The sequence below is a fragment of the Lepidothrix coronata genome, unplaced genomic scaffold, assembly GCF_001604755.1.
Source record: "Lepidothrix coronata isolate B3197 unplaced genomic scaffold, Lepidothrix_coronata-1.0 Scaffold1, whole genome shotgun sequence".
NCBI classification, from domain to species: domain Eukaryota; kingdom Metazoa; phylum Chordata; class Aves; order Passeriformes; family Pipridae; genus Lepidothrix; species Lepidothrix coronata.
In genome coordinates this window covers 10,201,141-10,220,868 of record NW_016690181.1, presented here as the reverse complement: position 1 = coordinate 10,220,868, position 19,728 = coordinate 10,201,141, and the positions used below count along the sequence as shown (strand labels likewise).

Here is a 19,728-nt window from a genome sequence, read left to right as displayed (position 1 = left end):
GATGGCGCATGCGCAAAGCGCGGCCGTCTGTCCCGTCACGGGGTTGCTGGGGAGAGTCGTCTCTCGTATTGCGATGGGTGTGATTCCCAAAACGCACAGTCACAGGATCTGCTAGGCGGGAAAAGACCTCCAAGATCACGGAGCCCAACCTATGACCTAACCCTGCCACGTCAACTAGACCATGGCCTTAAGTGCCAGTCTTTCCTTGAAGTCCAGTCTTTCCTTTAACACCTCCACAGACAGTGACTCCACCTCCCCGGGTAGCCCATTCCAATACCCAACCATCCTTTCTCTGAAGAAATTCCTCTAATGGCCAACCTAAACTTCCCCTGGCACAGCTTAAGACTATGTCCTCCAACTGCAGCACCTTGCCCTGCCCTGGGGTGGGCACAAGCCCAGCTGATCCACACACTGTGTCCCGGTATTTGTTAATTTTGCATCTGCGCGGAGAGGGGCATATTTTTGTGGTGAATCCACAAAGCCAGAGTGCATCTCTGTACAGACATGAAACAAATGTTTCTTCATGGAAAGGGTGGTCAGGCATTGTAGTGGGCTGCCCATGGAGGTGGTGGGGTCTCAGTCTCTGGAGGTGTTGAAGGAACAACTGGATGTGGCACTTAGTGCTGTGGTTTAATTGTCGTGCTGGTGTTTGGTCAATGGTTGGACTCGATGATCTTGGAGCAGCCAGCAGGACAAGGGAAGTAATTGTTCCCCTGTACTCAGCACTGGTGAGGCCACACCTCAAGTGCTGTGCCCAGTTCTGGGCCTCTCACTTCCATAAGGGCATTGAGGTGCTGGAGCGAGTCCAGAGAAGGGCAATGGAGCTGGTGAAGGGCTTGGAGCACAAGTCCTATGAGGAGCGGCTGAGGGAGCTACAGTTGTTTAACCTGGAGAAAAGGAGGGTCACGGGAGACCTTATCACTCTCTACAACTGCCTGGTGGGGGTCGGCCTCTTCTCCCAGGCAACTAGTTGATAGGACAAGAGTCCTGACATCACCAAATCAATTAGGCTGGAAAAGACCTCTGAGATCATCAAGTCCAACCTATGAGCAAACACAACCTTGTCAACTAGACCATGGCACTAAGTGCCATGTTCACTCTCTCCTTAAACACTTCTGGAGACGGTGACTCCACCACCTCCGTGGGCAGCCCATTCCAATGCTTAACCACCCTTTCAAGTGAAGAAATTCTTCCTAATGTCCAGCCTAAACCTCCTCTGGCACAGCTGGAGACTATGTCCTCTTGTCCTGTCACTGGTTGCCTGGGAGAAGAGCAGGCTTTCTGGCCACAACCTCCTTTCAGGGCGCTGTAGGGAGAGCTTTGAGCAAGGGGTGCTTCTCGCAGGGCAGCAGCACCGGGGCACCAGCCGGGACTCGCCCCTCGGGGCGACACGGGGAGCGGCACACACGCCGAGGGGCCTCGACAGACCGAACGCAGCGACACAGCGGCTGGAGGCAGGTGCCCTCCGGGTGGGATGAGGGCTGGCTCGGCAGCCCCCAGCCCTGCGCCCTCCTGGGCTCGCAGCCCCCGCTCCGTTTCTCTCCCTGGATTTGCAGCGAGTGAGCACAACACCCGGAGCTGCCCGTGCCTCCCGCTCCCTTGGAGCCCAGGGGAGCCGCACCGGGACCGGCCGCGGTGCCGTGGCCGTGTCAGGAAAATCTCCTTTCGTGATACTGCCGTGGCGGCGGAACGGCTGGCCCTGAGGATGCCCAGGGCCAGCAGCCCTACGTCCCGCCGCCTTTGGCACCTCCCCGCCCCGTCCCACCCCGGCAGCGCGGCTCCCGAGAACTTTGCAGGAAGTGCCGGGCAGAGCCCAGCCCAGCCCAGCCGAGCCCTGCCCAGACGCGCTTGTTGAGGGCCGGGGGCCGGAGGGGTGAGACAAGTGGGGCCGTGCTCGGCGGGACACGGTGCGCGGGGCCCGGCTGGAGCTGCTGCCGCGGGTCGGGACGGCGGGATGTGGGGTGGCGTGGGGCCAGGGGCAGGGCATGTGTGGACAGTCCGAGACCCGTGTGTGTGTGTGTCCGTGTGCGGGGATGTGTGTCCCTGTGCAGGTTTGTGTGTCGGTGTGTCTGTGCCTGCCTGTGCACAGGATGTACAGACCCGCGTAAGGTGGCACACCCTGAGCTGCCTCTGTGGCCTCCAAGCCTTTCCAGCCTGGGCAGTGTGGAGCTCCCTTTCGGTTCCTTCACCATCAACATCTTTACAAAGCTATAGCAGATGATCTTTTTTCTTACGGTTGTGTTGTATACAGCCTTTTTTGTAAGAAATGCTCACCTTTATACTAAAGCAGCAGTTTCACTTTTATCCCACTGACACTTGGTTTCACGACGGGGTTCTATTGCAGTTTTTGACCTGCCTCTGGGCTCTGCTTCCTGTTCTTGTCATTACATTCCTGCCCTTTCAGGGAGATGGGTGTGATCGGTGTGACGTCTCCACCAAACTGTGCCTTGGGAACATCAGTCCTGCCATGTCCCACAGGTTAACAGTAAAAGCACTGCTCCTCAGGGTGTTGCCGGGGCATTAGCTTGTTTCTGCTGGCCTCGAAAGTAAGAGCCAAGTTTGTTCTAGTTCTGCATCACTCACTCAAACTTTTATTCACCTATTTGATCCATGATAGAGTTTACAAAGAGCTCTCGATATTCACATCATAAGCTAGTTTAATTTCCAGGCTCAGGAAGAGTTGCAAAAGATAAAGGAAGTGGAAAGAGCAGGAAACAAGGTCCTTGGAAGTATGTGACTACTGGTGTAAAAGCAAGTGTAGTGCCTCTGCTCATCTTTTAACTACCTGTGTGCTATGGTGATAGTGTCTTCTTTTAAAAGTCCTAGATGGATGAAGGGTTCTTCACACTAAGAAAGCAGAGGAATAATTAATTTGTTCAAATTTTGTACCTCTGCTCCTTTAGGTTCGAATCCTTCTCAGCATGCACTATGTGATGTCTACTTTTTCCCTTTCCCTTTTGTGGAGGATGCTGAGGGGAAGAAACAGGGTCTATCTGGTAACTAGCTGGCCACAGCTCTGTGCCTGGTTTGCACTTCCACAAGAGCCCACTCTGACTGCACAGTCCAGTGCTCCTGTGTCACGGGTGTGCCTTTTCTAACCCCATCCCTGGCCCTGACATGTTTGCTCTGCTCCCCTTTGCCCTCTCACTTCTATCCCATTGGCACTCGGTTTCACAACCGGGTTCAATGAGGACCCATCACGGTCTGTGAGCTGCCCCTGGGCTTTGCTTCTGGCTCAGCTCTCCCTGTCCCAGTTTTCTTCTCCACTTGTAAAGCTTCCCACTAAGGCACTTCGAAATCTGCATAAGGAATAGGCATTTACATTTATATCTTTTAAAGTTAATATTACTATTTATTCTGATGGTGAGTAATTGCTCCATTCCTTGCTGAGATGTTGGCTGGAAACATCTGAGGTTTCCCTAGGAGGAGAAGCCTCTGTGGCATCTGTCACCCTGAATTTCTGTGCTCTCTACCTGCAAAGCTTTCGGTAACATGCATGTAATCCTTCTTGCCCTTTTGCTGTGATTATAAACTGTTTCCAGCCACTCTGGGCTGGGGCAGGAGGCATTCACGGTGCACTTGTGTTCTCTTTCAGCGCCATCTTTCCTCCTCCTCCTTGTCCCAGCTGCCTTGTGGTGCCGCTGGTTCCTGCCTGCCTGGCAAGTCAGAGCATGTCCAGACCCCATGGAGGAGATACAGAAAACGGTAGAGATGCTGAGCCTCTGGGACAAGTGCATGGAGGGGGCTTCGGGGGCTCCTGCGCTTGCTGGCCCCTGCCTTGCAGGCAACAGACTGAACCTGGATGTTTATCCTGATGGCTGCTGCCATTTCCTCCGGCTGTTGAAGGAGCAACGGGAAGAGGTGGTCCAGGTCGAGTTCCTTCGTCTCAGCAGCAACGATTGCCTCATTGGCACCACGCTGGACAGCCTTCCTCATCTGCAGCACCTGAAATCCCTGGTGCTGAAAGGTAAGTTGGCTCGTCACCACCCAACTTTTCTAGGCTCGGATTTTCTGTTAATCCTCCTCTCTACATCTGCAGGATGAACTGCCCTTGGAAGTGTTTTGTTCCAGTGTCCCTTACCTCAGCTTTCGCTCTTAGCCTTACTCAGAGCTGCATGCAGATTTCAACAAGATACAGCTTCTAGACTCTTATTTCCTTACTTTGTTTCTACAGCTGCCTGGGGATCAGTTTTTGGAGTCTGGTTGAGTTGATGCTGCAGAATTTTCTCTAATCACTCTCTTTAAGAGCATTTTTTGCAGTTATTCAAGTAGAGGGGGATTGAAAGGTGTTGGATGTTCAGCCCCTCTTTAATTTTTGGACGTATAATAAACTGTCTTTTCTGCATTTCCATCTGAATCAATCCATGCTTAAATCTTTGCTTACTGCCAATAACTGTACGTTTAGCAGAGTTCAAGACAGACCAGAAGAGGTTGATCAACATTTTATCTAAAGTATGACTCAGGGCATGCATGTAATTTGGCAAAGTGTAATAACTGTTAGAGCTATAAGTATTAGATCATTATTTGAACTTTCTCATCTCTTTATTGTGGGAGGATCTCAATACAAGTGTTATAATTTCTTTATCAGACTGAATCATTTGCTCTTTGGGAGGTGGAATTTTAAAAATAAATGAGAGAAAAAAGAGGGAGTTTGTGGCCAGAATTCAGGGTTCTAGCTGAAAACTGAAAAGATTGAGGTTCGTTTCTATATCTGCCACAGATTTCTCATGTGAATAATTTGAAATTCTTTTCCATCTTTAGTAAGGTGATGATATTAGTCCTGTTTAGTGAGATGTACGCACATCCTGAGCATCCTGAAGTGCAATAAAATAATTCACTAAGATTTTCATATGTACAAAGTGAAACGTGTCTGATAGTTTGGTTGTTTAATTTTGCACCATTATGCAGCATAAAAAGTGTTTGGTGCCCTCTGCTGTATGTGGATACAAATAGAGAACAGGAGACGGGGAGTAGGAAACAATGAACAAACAGAGAAGTTTCCTTTTGTTTGCTCAACTTATTTTCCATGGGTGCAGCCCTTCTCCAATTTGAGTGTCACAAGCTGGGGTGGGGAACTTGTATCCTTCTTTCTCTGTGCTGTCTGGCCTACACAAAACTGAATTACCTACTTCCCCCCCCATTTTCACTGCTTTTGCCATGTCTGCCCTCCAGTTTTGCAAGGGCAGATTTCGATCCTCAGGGCTGTTTGTTTCTCGACAAAGCCTTGAGGGGAAGGACTATCTCCTTAATCCATAAAGTGTTGTGTGTCAGCTGCTGATGCTGATGAGGAAGAGGTGGGGAAGGAGAGTAGGAGGCTTGGAGGTATATGGGCCACCTTGCTGAAGGGCGGTAGATGTGTGGGGTGTCCTGGCTAGTTCTGAGCTTTGACTCCAGATGTGTTTAGCAGAGCTGTACTGGTTCACTGTGGCATCTAGATTTCATAAGAGATTTTTACCATTGCACCCCTTTCACTGATCAGAAAACTGAGGCATGAAGCAGAAGACTCACTTCTCTGAGTACTTTGTAATCAGTGCTGCTCACTGTGATCAGTAACTCCCCATCTCATGAGTCTCTGCGCTAAGGAGTCTCATGTGAGGCTGCTGTGGTGTCCCTGTAGCATACTGACCTCTTCTACTTCCCTCCACACCCAGGGGGCCATGCTAGAGATAAGTTTGGTTCCTGTCAGCGTGGCTCCCTGACAAGCTTACCACAAGACTTTGGGAAGCTGAAGTGTCTCACCCACCTGGATCTCAGCTTCAACAGACTCTCCACCTTGCCAAGCTGCATTCTCTGCCTCCCCAGCCTCCGTGTGCTCTTGGTGAGCCACAACAGCCTGATGGCACTTCCTGAGGACTTTGGCTGTCTTAGCAAGCTGACTTTCTTCTCTGCTATGAAAAATCAGCTGACTGACTTACCTCAGAGCATTGGGGAGCTGTCAATGCTGCAGACCCTGGATCTTTCAGAAAATGTTTTGCAATTGCTCCCCGAAGAAATTGGGAATCTACACAACTGCAAAGAGCTGGTTCTCTCTGGGAATTGTTTATCAAGCATCCCAGACTCCTTAGGTATGTATTTTATAGGGGAAAAGAAGACATGGGCTTGCCAAGCTTTTGGTACAGCCTAGGACTTTCTGAGGTCCTTGGTCTCTGTCCCCAGAGCTGTTAGCCTGCTGGAGCCAAATGAAAGGGATATCTGGAAGAAACATACTTGGTTCAGTCAGTCCCTTTGAGCATTAATGGCTCTCTGGATCACACTTTCTGTTCCTGTGGATCAGAAACATGGCTAAGGTCTCAATACAATTTACAATCTGGCCTGGCTGGTTTTGGGTAGCACCCAGGACTGGAAACAGAAGAACTGGGGTTTGATGGGATACAAGTCTGGGCTTGAAATCACAGTGTACAATGTGGACAAGTCCATGGAACTGGGCTCTGACTTCTGCTGCCAGCAGAACCAGCCTCCTGGTTCTTGGATCCTCTATTACTTTGTGCCTGAGGTTGTTATTGATGCTGTCACAGAAGTGTCTTACATCCACACTCATAGCTAGGTGCTGAAAAGCAGAGGACAGAGGAGGTTGTGTTGCCTCTCAGCTAATTCCCTGCATCCCTTTATTATGTGAGCTATAGAGATATTGGGCTTTTGTACTTTTCCCTCATTATATGTGTGTTTACATGGGATGAAGAAGGAGGGGTTAGAGCTGATGTGTGACACAATTAACAACTTCTTGTTCTTGTTCTAACCTGCAGCCAATTTGAAGTCTCTGCGTGAGCTGCATCTCCACAGCAATTTCCTGGTGACGGTCCCTGCCTCGCTTGCCAGTCTGCCCAACTTGTCCAGACTTGATCTGCAGAACAACTGCCTCCGTGCCGTCCCTGCTGAGATCCAGGCCTTGCCATTTGTGGACCTCCATGGCAATCCCTTAGGAGAAACTGAACCATCTCTGCAGGCTGGTAATTGCAAGGCTTCTGCTGCTGTGTGTTCAGCCCAGCTGTTCCCTCACTCAGCCCAGCATGGTGTAGATGGGTTTGGATTAGAGAAGGCAAGCAAGGGGGAATCAGATCAGCCTTTATTTGTCTGGAATAATTATTAGGTTGTAAGGATACAGACAGTACTATTTATGTTTTTATGAGCCCAAGCCTGGTCCGAAGGGCTCAGTTATCCCTGGAATTGGGCTTTCTCAATAAGGTTTAATTGTGGAAGTGAAAATAGGATTCACAGGAAATGAATCAGGAGAGGTCCCTAAAGAGGTCTAGCCTTTTTAGCAGAGGTGAGCACCAGTTCTTGGGCTTGCTGCACAGCCCTAAGGCTGTGGTGGCTTATGCTGGAAGCTCAAAGAGCAGTAAGAGGTCATTCTGCTATGCAGTTACCTCCTGCTTTCCTGGGGTTCACAGGCTGCAGGGGAGCAGCTCTTTGTTCAAGATGAAGGTGATGAATAAGCAGGAATCTGAGCAGGGTTTCCCAATGGTGCTCATGTTCACAAGAGCAATCACTGATTCCCAGAGGTGGCCCGAGGCAATCAAACATGGCCCTGAGAGCTACAGGGCTGGTAGATTGAAATATTTTATGATTCCCTCTGCTTTTGAGTTTACCGGGGGAGAGTCAGCATTTCCTTGTCTTGGGACCTCTAGACCTCTTGCCATCCTGTTGCTGCCGCTTGATCTGGAGCCCGCTGCAGTGTGAGCAGGGTTCCATAGTGGCTTCTGTCAGATTAGGATTAAGCCAAAACTGTTCAGCCTTTTTTGTCTACCCTGGTTCAAGTAACCTCTGTCTTCTCCTCCTACCCAAACCTTCTTATTGCCTCAGGTGAATCCAGTGCTAGAGGGCTAAGAAAACTCTCCTGTAGATTAAGAAAGCACAGGTAAGCCTCTGTTATGAAGAATTTATATTACTGCGGTGTTACAAGGTCCCAGACAAGATTGGTGCAAGGTGGGGATTGCACTGCAGGAATGGATAGGCTTATAGCCTCAGCAGGCCAGTCAAACACAAGTATGGGATTCTTCTGTTGATTTTTGGAGGACTGAAGTAATTGCACAGTGTCATACATTCATGCATTTCTTCCAGAAGCTTTCCTGTCACCTCTGAAGGCTGCAAAGTGGTCCTGCCCTGTGACATCCATTTCTGCTTTCCAGCGGGGGCTGTCTCTGATCCTCTCCGGATCTACTTCCGAGTCCTCGAACCGGACCCTCAGTGGGTAAAGCTTAGACACCATGATGTCTTGCTGAGTAGGGTCCTGGAGCTACAGCCTCATGGAGTCAAATTCCAGCAGGTGAGGACACATCTAGGTCACCTCCTGATAAATCTGCCTTTGCAGTAGCTCATCAGAGTCTTCTGAGAGAGCCTTTTGGGACTTTTGAGACAGCTACCCCCATAACTGCTGCTTTTAAATATCTGCAGGACTGCCTTTCAAAGAAGCCCCACCGCAAAGACTCAGAAAGGACACAGCCGGCTTCTCTGGAGCTGTGCTGGCCTGGTGCCTTTGCCTTCCCCACTGCTCTTAATTCAGCTGAGCTGTAACCTCTCGCTCACAACCCTCCTGCTGTGCCAGAGGATAAGTGCTGTTCCAGCATCTGGCCTTAGCTTGCAAAGAGAATGGTTTGCATCCTTCTATAAAAGTCTGATTGTGTGGTTTTCATTCAAGCTGGCAGGTAGTTACACCCCCAGCCCAATCATGGCTAACAAGCAGCTCACTGGAGAAGTTGCTTTGCCCTTTCTGCCCAGCAGCTGCTGAACTTTTCCTGCTGTCCCACTCCATAGCAAATCCGACATCTGTCACCTCCCCAGAGACTGCATGGTAGAGCAGATTCCTGCACTCCCTGCATACAGGTTGTGTGTCACCTTCCCCCTTCTTGTTTGCACAGGAAGCAGAGCTGGGCTTGGTTTTATCCTTTCTACTGGTGTCTCACAGCAATGCTTTTTTGCCAGGAGGTGCAGATCTGGATGCCATTTGTCCAGCCTCGAATGCTTCACGAGCATGAGGTGGTAGTTCGGACCTTCAGTGGGCAGAGCTGGAGTGATCTGAGAACAAGAGTGAAGGGGAAGAGAGGATTAACGGTGAGCAGATTGAAATGACCAGTGACACACATTGTTGCTCTTTGGTTTTGCCCAGCCAAGAGTGAGCCCATTTGAAACATCTCGTGAGCTGCATTTTGACCAGCTGCTATAAAATGTAGTGGATTTCAGCTCCAGGTTTCCTCTCTCATGGAGGTGTATCTGCTGAAGGTGGTGAGTTGCAGCCTGCCGTGCTTCATCCCTCTTCTAGTGCTTTCATCTGCTCGGCTGTTACTGGTCCTTATTTTCCTGCCTTTATTGTATTAAATTATATGCCTATATATTTTCTTCCCTGCCATCTGTTACAGATGGCTCACTGTAGTGTCCTTCACTTCTCTTGGTTCCTTGTTGTGGGTCGACCTGTGCAAGATGAATGCGAAGTGCCAGCAGAGGGGACATTGCTCTTTTCCAGTGTGGAACCAGCCATCAAAGTGATCTTTCCTCCTGGAGTCACCGAAGAGCCTCGCAGGGTCAAGATGCAGGTATGCATGCTTTAAAAAACAACCTTTGGTAAGCTGTGGTGCAGCTGTTGTCCCATGCCAAGTACAGGAACTGAACTCGAGATGTCTGCCCTAGGGTAGTTCCTATCTGACATGGGTGCTTCGTGGGCTGACCCATCTCAGATCATCTTCTTTCTTAACTTCCCTGCCTGCAAAATGGGCCATACTGCAAGCTGCCCTGTGCGGTCTCCAGCAGACCAGCAGGTAGCTGCTATAAAGGGAACACAAGGAGATTTTGCCTCTTTTTCCCTTGCAAAACTGAGCTTGGCAAAACAGCTCAGTGAGACTTGGGTGGGGGGAAATCTAATGTGGATCTAATTCTGAAGCCACCCCGCTAACATTAATTGTTCTCTATAGTTACCAGATAGTGCTAAATGCTATTGTAATATCTTGGTCTGTCCCAGCTTGCAGGTTGCCAGACTTCAGCCAAAGTTCACTGTGCTTCTACTTCTCACTGGGTCCTGAGGCAAGAGCTGCATTTGCCTGCTGGGTGCTGGGGGAGCTGCGTGAGCAATGTGGGAATTTGGTGTCTGACTGCTCTGCTCACTGTGCTGTCTGCTGTGTCCAGGTGCTGCATGTCCCTGCGGAAGCGATAGACGAAATCACAGCCAATGCAGGGTGCAGAGCCAGTCCCCTGCTCTGCCTCTCCCAGGACTCCCTGGTGGATTTTCTCAATCCAGTGACAATTCAGCTGCCCCTCCCGCCTGGAATCACAGGTTGGTTCATTCCTAAAACTGGCAAAGAGAAATGCCATATGTGGAAAACCACAAATGGCAAGCTGAGAATTTTGTTTGCCTCTCCTGTTGATAATAAAGCTTGCTTTTCCTGCAGGAACAGCAAAGTCTATCTGCTGAGTGAGTGGTCATAAAGGGTGGTGGGAGCTGAAGGTAGTTCAGATCCATCAGATCAGTGCTGGGCTTCACAGACGAGACAAGCTGGGAGAATGGCCTTGGCAAATGGATTTCTCTGTCAAAACGCATGTGTATTTAGACTGCTGATTTCAGTATGGTGGATTAGAGAGTCACTCCTGCCAACCGAGGAGATGCTTGGTGAAAGGGCTTTGAATCATGATTGGGAATAGCTTGAAACAGGAAATGAAGATGCTGCCTCCAGGGGTCTGCCTTCTCTTTTCCTTGCTTATGACTCAGGTGCTGAGCCACTGCAGTTAAAGCTGTATGAAGATATGCTAAGCCATATCCCACTCTCAATACTGCTAAAGAAGTAAAAAAGCCTCAGTTGTGCCAGGAATTCTTCTGTTTGCTAAGTACCATGTGTCTCCTAATTCCTTCTTTCTTTGATCTTTCCTGGCTTTCTTCTGAAGAAGTAACATTTTTTTGGGTGTGATACGGTCTTTGTTATAACACTACTTGGTATTTGTATGTCTGAAGTGCATCAGGATTGGAAAGTCTGTGGGATGTACATTAGAAAGAGATGGAACTTAATTAGATTTTGGTGTTGAGAATTGTCAAATGAATCTGTTGGTGGAAATTGGCACACTACTGTTTTAAGTCTGCCTATTTTGCCAGAATATCCTTGAAGCATTGGGATAGCATAGTCCTTTTATTGCTGCTTTTCTTTGAGCAAAGTTAAGTCCTGGATGTTGAAGGTCATGAGCCTTAATTTGATGCTTTTAAAAAGTAAATCACCCAAACCCATGGCTGGATTTGTAAAGCAATGAATAAAGGCTTCTACTGCTTATAGCATCTCCTGATCGTTGTTGTCTTTAGGGCTAAATTTGGATCAGTTAAGGCTGCATCTTCTCCATGGTGACCTGGAGGGCCAAACCTGGGATGACATTACCAGTAAGGTGGTGCTGAAATTCACTCATATTTATGTGATGTTTGAAGTCACTCACTTCTCCTGGTAAGTGCAGGATTAGTCCTGAGGAAAAGATGGGATGTTCATCTGCCTTGCTTTTCCCACACTCTGACCAGAAGTCATGCCATTAACCCTATCTGTTCCTTTTTCTCTTTGCAAGTCAGGCCCAGTTTAGCACTTTGTCTCTACCCATCATATTTTAAAATCTTGTGGGTATGACACTGGTGTTTCTATCTGGACAGAATCTCTCCTGTTTCTTAATTCCTTGTCTGCCAGGTACTGGCTGTGGTACACCACCAAGACCTACATTGAAGGCATTGCCAAGAAGGTCTATGAGCGGCTGCGTCTGTACCAGGTGAACTTCATTGCGCTGCAGAGGAAGAGGGACCCCGAGCAAGTCCTGCTACAGTGTGTCCCCAAGCACAAGGTCTGATCGGCATTCCATCGCCTTGCTCCTGAGCTTCCTGGGCCTCTGTTTATAGGATATAAGGGCAGCAGGGCACCAAATGGTCCTGTTTACTGCTCCAGAGTCATGGCTGGAGTGTGCTGTCACCACACAGTTGGTGTGATACTGACTCACAGGGAGCTGGGGGAAGAAGGAAACCTCATTCTGTGCAGTGGCACATGCCATGCATTGATTTCCTACCCTGAGGATTGGGCTGCTAAAATCCACTGAGCCAAAGTTACTGGCCATGTATATGCTGTTAGCATCCAGCAAACATGAGGCAAAATATGTTGGCTTAAACTTAAGTCAAAGTTAAAGCTTACACGTCACTTGTCTGGGCTAGTGGTGTGGGCAGCAGCAGTGCTTTGATTTCATCTGGAGTGGTTAGAAATGGTACTCTTCCCAATGTTCCTTGCTGTTTACAGTTCAAGCAGTGGACAGAACATATGACCCCTCCTTAACCTACTTCAGTGCAACATCAGGTTAGTTTATGCTATGAGTTTGAGCTAATCAGGCTGACTTTGTAGGGAAGTAGATGGGAAGCACTCATGCATTCTCTTCTGCTGCCTCTGCTCTAGGGGTATCAGCCCTGAGCAATGTTGCTTCAGATGTTAGCAAAGAGTGTGCATGTGTTTGTGGAGCGTGTACCTTGACAGGCACTGCCGCTCGGTGAGGTGGGGGTTGTGTTATCAGGCTGCCAGCTGATCTGGTTGCTTCTTCTCTTAATTTGTTTTATATTGAAATGACCCATGGGCACAAGCATATGCAAGGATTCTTTATATCTTGGGTTCTGACCTAAAATTATCTCCACAGGGGGCAGCAGTGACACTGACAGTGAGATCCTGTTTTGGGTGTGTCTGTATTCCTGCTAGGGGTGGTCATGGGGTTAGAGAGGTTTACTTTTAAAAATAGAAGGAAGACTAGACACTTTGGGCCCAAGCTAACTCTTGCACTGCCTCCGACACCCCAAGTCTGCCACTGTGATCACAGACTGCAAAGCCAAAATGAGCTCTGGTGTATTGTATGAGCTGTGTCTTTTTGCAGAGAAAATGTCTTTTAATGGTATACTGTGAGGGGGACATGGTAGCAAGTAAATCCTTCCCTGTCTTTGAAGGTTACTGACCATTAAAAAAGATATATTGCTGAAAATGCTTATTTTAAAGGCATCTTTGGAATTGCCTATCTTTGTTAGTCCACATAGACTTGTCCAGTTTTTATTTGAGAGGAGGCACAAAAGGCACAAAACTCAGAGCACCACTTCTTTGTCTGTAGTGAATGTACCGGGGATAGCAGGGGGAGGGTGTTTGTTCATTTGTTTACATCCTTCTCATGTGAAATGGTCTTTTCTACTTAAAGGTGAGTGAGAGGAACATCAAGAGTGTAGGGACGTGGGCCAGGGAACAGACGTGCTTCAGACCAAACACAGTGTCCTGTGTTGTCATCCTTGTCAGGTTGACCCAGTGCTGGAGAGGCTGCAGAACCGCTATCAAGGACCGGAGCCATCTGACATGGTGGAGATGTTTGAGGGAGAGCAATTTTTCGCAGCTTTTGAGCGAGGCATCAGCATTGATATGGGTATGGCAGTACTGGGCTCATTCTGCTGCTCCCTACCTCTTGTGCTTCTCTGGCCCCAGGCATGTTTCTGCTGGGGGTTGTACTCATCCATGACATTCCTCTCTGTCTCCAGTTGGACCACTACTCACAGCAGCCAACCCATGATTTTGTCACATTCTCTGGTCACCCATCTTTTGTGTCTACTTTTCCCTATGAAAATACTGTTTGGAGACTTTCATTTCCTCTCATGCTCTTGTAAACCTGCAGAGGGCAATAGCTAAATGTGTTTATTTTATGACTGATCTGCTTCTGCAGCCAGCTATGGCCTTTTCCTGGCATCTTAGACACCAAACTGGGATGCCCATGGTGATCTAATTAATGTTGCCCATTTCTGAGAACACATATAAAGTTGGGGGGTTTTTTTGAGAAGATATTTCTGAAATAATCCAGAACAGATAATTCCTGCTGTTGGAGCCACTAGAAGAGAAGGAAAGAGGGAGCAGGACAAAAACTCAAGACAGTGTTTTATGTCCCAATGTGGCTGGACCTGTTCCAGCTGCAAAATGAGCCATTTTCTGCAAAACTGGAACACGGAGCTCAGTTTCATTGGTGTAAAGTAAACACAACTTAAAAGTGCACTGGACTTTCAGTTGAGTTCATGAGGCCAGAGTCTGTCCCTCTATCTTGATTTAGGCTGGACTCTTAATTTCCAGCTAATTACATATATGAATGTTGTACCTCATTATATTTTTTTCCTTTAGCTCTACTCTGCACCCTTGTATAAATGGTGATGAGATGGGTGACCTTTTTTTGTGCATTAAAGGGTGCTATTGCAGCTGATTCTGCCCTCCAAGGGATAGTATGGACTGAGATGGGAAGGAAGCACAAAGGATGGACTTAACTCCATGTGTCATCCTGCTTTGCCTTCCGTTCTTGAACTTTATCTCTGCCTTGTGTCCATTCTCCTTTTTCACTTGTAGGACCTGCTTTCTCTACAGTCAGTGTTTTCTGGTTTCCTTTGTCACTCAGTGAGGAAGGGAAGGCTGCAATTCTTTCAGCCATGAGCAGAAGGAGTAGTTAGTAGCATGGAGGCTGCTAGTTTAGGATGGGCTGTTGGCCAGGCTCGAAAAGCTGCACACTTTTCTCCACAAGTTGACTGTTTGCTGCTTCTCTGCACAGATCGCCCTGACTGTGTGGATGGATGTCTGTCATTTATTTTTTATTCCCACTTGAAGAACATGAAGGAAGTATATGTGACCTCCCCTGTGGACAGGAAAGGCCAAGCTGTAAAAGGCCAGGTGAGCAATGAGTTACACGGACTTTTTGTTTCCTCTTTCATCAGCATTGCTTTTACAATACTCCTCACAGTAATCTGAGTGCTGTGCATGACTCTTTTCCTCCCCTCTTTCTCTGGTTTTGGATTTCACTGACTAAACCCTGAATAATCAAGAAGTGTAGTCTGGAAGGATCACTCATCACTTAGGACTTACATTCCTGCTGTTAATTCTTGGGGTGTTGGCAGTAAGTCCAGCCTTTACAGCAGAACCTCAGTGCTCCTCCCAGTTGCACGTAATTTGTGGGCTAGGGATAGGTGAGAATGTTGAATTCCAACAGAAAAAAACACGGTGCCAACAGGCTTGGCCACTGTGCTTTAATCAGAGCCTCACTGCATGCTTTCTGTTTGCAAAGGTCTCCTTCTACCGAGGGGCAGTTCCAGAGAACGTCCCTGAAGATGCCAGCAGGAGGAGGAAAGGAGCAGACTCCCTCTGGCTTGCTACTTTGCCCATCAAACTACCTGTAAGTTGTCTTCTACAGAAAAATCAATCTAGATGGGATAGGAACATGGCCTTCCCGCTCAGCTAATTTTGTTTTCCTCTGTGAGAAGGGATGCAATGAGTGACTACAAGAAATAGCTGCCCAAATAGGTCGTGGTGATTTCCCACTCCTTGTGAGTGAGCTCTTCTGAAACGAGAAACACGAATAGCTAGGAGTAGTCTCCATCTCTCCTGTCATCTTGCCTGCCAAGCACAGGCTTGTTGGATGGGTGGTCAGAGAGGGCGGATCCTTTGAATGAATGAGGGATGTAGTACACAAGGAAGCTCACTGTAATTAAGGGAAGTGTCTGTTTTGTCTGTAAATTTCTTAGTCACACAGCTCATGCAGCAGGAAAAAAAGAAAGGATTAGGATGAGGTAATTATGCTGGATTTGAATACAGACATGAAGTGTAAGTATTCTGGTGTGAGCTTTAAAGTCTAGGCTGTGTGTTATTGTGAGAAAGGCAACTTTTCCTTATGGAATTTAATTGATTTTTGAGAAGCTTAAAACAATATATACTTTGGTAGGCTGAATGCTTCCCTTCAGATCATGTGCCATGATCTCACATCCGTTTCTGTCTCATGCAACCTCAACTACAAATCTAGACTAAGTGCCCTCTTACTGCTGAGGCAAACACACTTTTGAGACATGGCTCATTTTAAACTGCTCTTTAAAGACAGGAAAGGAAATTTCCAGTGTGAGCTATGTGAAAACTATGATTTGATATTTTTCTGAGGTAGTGAGCATAGCTGGTCATTGCCAGTGTGAGTGCTCCTTACTTCTTATAGCCTGACTCTTCAGCCCTGAGAATGTCCTTTCTCCCCAGTAGGAGGAAGGAAATTTCTGTATGGAGACTGAGTGGCCAGACACTGTCCTCTATGAAAACAATTTGTAGAAGAAAGTATGTTCTTTCTCTCTCTTCTCTGTGACACAGCAATTGAAACGCCGCTGCGATGAGAATCCTGGTCCCCTGTGTGGCTTCTCCTTCCCTCCCTTGAACCTGGGCAATGCTGAGACTGGCTACCTGACACAGGCAAACCTGCTGAGCATTGCCAGGCGTGTGGGATCTGACTGGCAGACCATTGGCCTCAACCTGGGCTTGACCTATCAGGAGATTGAGCGCATAGGACACAATAACAGGTAAGATAGGACAACAGTGATCAACAGTGATGCATTCAGTCTATCTATGTATCTGTCTCTCTGCAGTGTAATAGTATAAATTAATGCTTGGCTGGTTGAAAGGTTTTACACTGTAATTGTTTCACTGAATAAAAGACAAGTTGACTAATGGTTCTTCTCAAAATAATGCCTTATATAATGGAGAACTGATTATTGTCTCTTGCCATTATAAAACAAAGCTTTTTGTTTGAAAAACAAAATTGGGAAATAACAAACCTGATGAGCTCTGTAGTTCAGCTGAGTTGCATTCCTGTTTTGTTCTGTGATCTGAATTCCTGGCCAGACTCCATCTCTTACAATGAGCAATGATCTATGGCTTTAATTGTGAATATCATCTGTATGCAAAAAGAGCTTGTGCTACCTCATGGGGCATGCAGTCTGACCAAAAAGCCAGAGCAGTAGGAGAGAATTAGATTTGTTCTACTATTCATGTGGGGAAATTACATTCAAAAGGAGAATGCCTTAATTTGTTATTTTTGTTAGGAAAATATTTTTTAGAGAAATGCTGTTGTAGGAGCTGCAACTCCTGTAAGATGGGTGGGGAAGAGGCAGGCCCACTGAGCGTTTTGTGCGTCTGGATGTCTTCTTTGGGGCTCTAGTCATGGACTGGGACTTAGGTCAGGTCTCTTTGGGTTGCCAATCAGGAGAGTGTGTTGGTTACTTCTGTGTTTCCTCCTTTCTTCAGAGACGACCTTGATAAGCAGATCCTGGGCATGCTTTTCTCATGGGCTCAGCAAAACTCAGAGGATCCTGACTGTGTGAGCAAGCTGATTACAGCCATGAAAGAGAGCGGCCGCCAGGACATCGCTGATGAGGTTGAAACCATCATTGATCTGGGACGACAGAAATACAGCGAGTCCATCCGCCGCGTGGGCTTGGAGCAGGAGAGCAGCACGGAGGACTCAGCAATAGCTATGCTGTAGCACCTAGCAGAAAAAATGAGTTTCGTACAGGGTTCCTCTGCAAACCCAGAGTGACAGTGTTTGGGGATGCTCCCACCTCAAGGGCCAGTGTCTTCCTCAGGAGCTGGGCATTGATTTACTCGTGAGCAGACTGCTGAGCTCTCTTGGGTCTGTACTCACATGCCACTTCTGCCAATCCCGGGAAGTTTTGAGTACATTTATGAGTGTTTTCTCTGCTTCCACTGCTCGACCTTGAGCTTTAGCTTTCAGAAACGTGGAGAAATTTAGAGACTAAAGTGTCTGTCAGTTGAGTACTGGCTAGTGTAGTATTTAATTAATTAATATTCATGTTACATGTATTTATTTGTAACTTATTCCTGTAACTGTGTTCTGCTGGAAACACTGGATGTGAGCATTTGGGTCCATTTGTGCTCCAGTGCTTGTTGGGAGAGTGGAGGTGCAGTCATGAAGGCCTGTGATGTGCTGGGAACTGTTCAGCTATTTCTGTTAATGGTGTGTTTTGCTCACATGAAAATGTGAATTCTATTCTCCATGAAAATGTTTCCCGTTTTCTGTCAAATCTCTTCTAGTTCCCTTAGGTCCAAAACAAAACCTAAGTGGAAGAGGGAAAGACCAATTTGATAAAAATTTTTAGGAAAATTGCTCTTGTTTTTTAGTTTTGCTCCAAAAGCTATTTTGAAACAAATAGGCTGCTGCACCTGCCAGGCTTTTTAGATGAGACTTACATGGTGCTGATCTTTGACAAAATTCCAGTTTCATTTTACCAAAAAAAGGTAAAAATCCGTAACCTGTTCTGGGAGAGGCTCTAATATAAGTGAAAGTAAAATTTCCCTTGCAGTTTCAAAGGGATAGTCCTCACATCCTCCCAGTGAAATATGACTGTGTAGTAGTGAAGATGTGACCCCTCCTGAAGTTTGGTGAAAAGCATGACTTAAATTTGCATTTTAAAAACTGGTCTGACCAGCTGTGAAATAGGCACTGTTGTGGAATTGGCATGAATTGTGCTGAGCTAACTTCCCAGTTTTTCTGTCTGAGTATCTTGTATAAGGCTGGAAGCATTTACTGCTTTTTAACTGCTCGGTTGTTGACTACTGAGGTGCCCTTCTCTTCCTGTTCCCTGTCTCATGATGGCCCTCAGTTAGTGACCCAGTAATGACAGTGGAAAATTTCATGCAAGCTTTTTGAAAGACGACTGTCATCTAAGTAAATTCAACTCTTTCAAGACAGATTTGAATTCAGCATAACTCTCTAAGCATTACTTAAAGGGCTGTTCGCAGTCTGAAAAAAGAAATGTATATAAAAATGCCAGGTTGCAACACCCAAAGTCAACCTGCACTTGCAGGTTGGAGAAATCCTGGTGTTTTCTTCCCCTTGTGAAGTATCATTGGTGGCTTCCCTGATGCTGTTTCAGACCTGCTGTCACTATTATTTAAAGAGAGGCATAAAATCATTCTGCTTTTTTTTTTAATTTAAGGCCATTCTAACATCTCAGTCCACAGAGTGCTTAGTGTCCAGTCCAGAGCACTGGACAATGACTTACAGACTTGATTTGCCACCTTGGGCCTAGGGACTTCCTCAGATTTGATTTCTTAGGTGCTGCCCTCAAGTCTTATGTTGGGTTCAAGTCATCAGTTCTCTTTTGAATGTACCTTTTCTCTTGTATTCTGTGTCATATGTTCTTGTCTGTAATTTCGATGTATTACAATGAGTTATTTGTTCTTTCCTCCAGTTTTGGAGAGATGCATTTGGGCGTATTGCTCTCACTGGGAATAAAATAAGCACTCAACTGTTCCACATCACAGTCTACTAATCCATAAATGCCTCAGGAAGTTAGACAGAGACAGGTCCCTTTAATCCTGCTGGCAGAAAGATACTGGTGAGCTTGGCTGTGCTGTGCAGAAATGGGAGAAGAGCCCCTGTTTGGATACTGCTGGCTGCAAAGTGCAGGACAGACTGCAGCCGAGTTAATGGTGTCCCTGGAGCTTGGCTTTGCTGCAGCGGGGCTAAGCTGGGAAACACAATGTTCAGGACATGAGCTGAGCATATATCTGGGGCTCGGGTGGAGCCCGGCCTGTGGTGAAAGTGCAGAAGGCTTTTGTCTAGGCAAAATAGGCTAAGGAAGTCTACAGGTGGCATAAGGCAGCATCCACAGCTACAACGGGATGAAGCTAGGCTACACTTAGCTTTCCATTTGTGATGGCCAGGCCACAGCTTTGTTAGGCAATGCTGGAATAAGGGATAGGGTAGGCTGGACTCTTATGAAGGGCTCATCCAGGCATCAGCAGAGCTACAGCTCTTCCAGGTAACAGATAGATTGGTTCCAGGAGAGAGGGAGATTACTGCCAGGTGTTTAGGTTGCACGTGGTATGGGCTGCAACTAGGCCAGGCAACAGGAGATATCAAACAGTATCGTCAGTAAAATGGCTCTTCAGGATTTGAAAAGCTGAT

General features: G+C 47.2%; 1 protein-coding gene across 8 annotated transcripts; it reads left to right on the top strand.

Moving 5' to 3' along the window:
- The first annotated feature begins 173 nt into the window (after positions 1–173).
- Positions 174–19,150, top strand: PIDD1 (p53-induced death domain protein 1). Of its 8 annotated transcripts, none has more exons than XM_017813238.1 (17): positions 1,822–1,873; positions 2,405–2,485; positions 3,596–3,967; positions 5,652–6,065; positions 6,744–6,947; positions 7,801–7,855; positions 8,059–8,263; positions 8,920–9,048; positions 9,354–9,527; positions 10,114–10,261; positions 11,273–11,408; positions 11,640–11,790; positions 13,260–13,383; positions 14,542–14,660; positions 15,052–15,159; positions 16,113–16,318; positions 17,043–19,149. In XM_017813238.1, the coding sequence occupies exons 3-17, from the start codon at positions 3,685–3,687 to the stop codon at positions 17,278–17,280; spliced, it is 2,694 nt and encodes an 897-aa protein (XP_017668727.1). In that variant the 5' UTR covers positions 1,822–1,873; positions 2,405–2,485; positions 3,596–3,684; the 3' UTR covers positions 17,281–19,149. The 8 variants fall into 8 exon arrangements, with proteins under 8 accessions (XP_017668681.1, XP_017668670.1, XP_017668718.1 ...); XM_017813220.1 differs by having other exon boundaries at positions 2,904–3,967; XM_017813211.1 differs by having other exon boundaries at positions 2,405–2,996.
- The last annotated feature ends 578 nt before the right edge of the window (positions 19,151–19,728 follow it).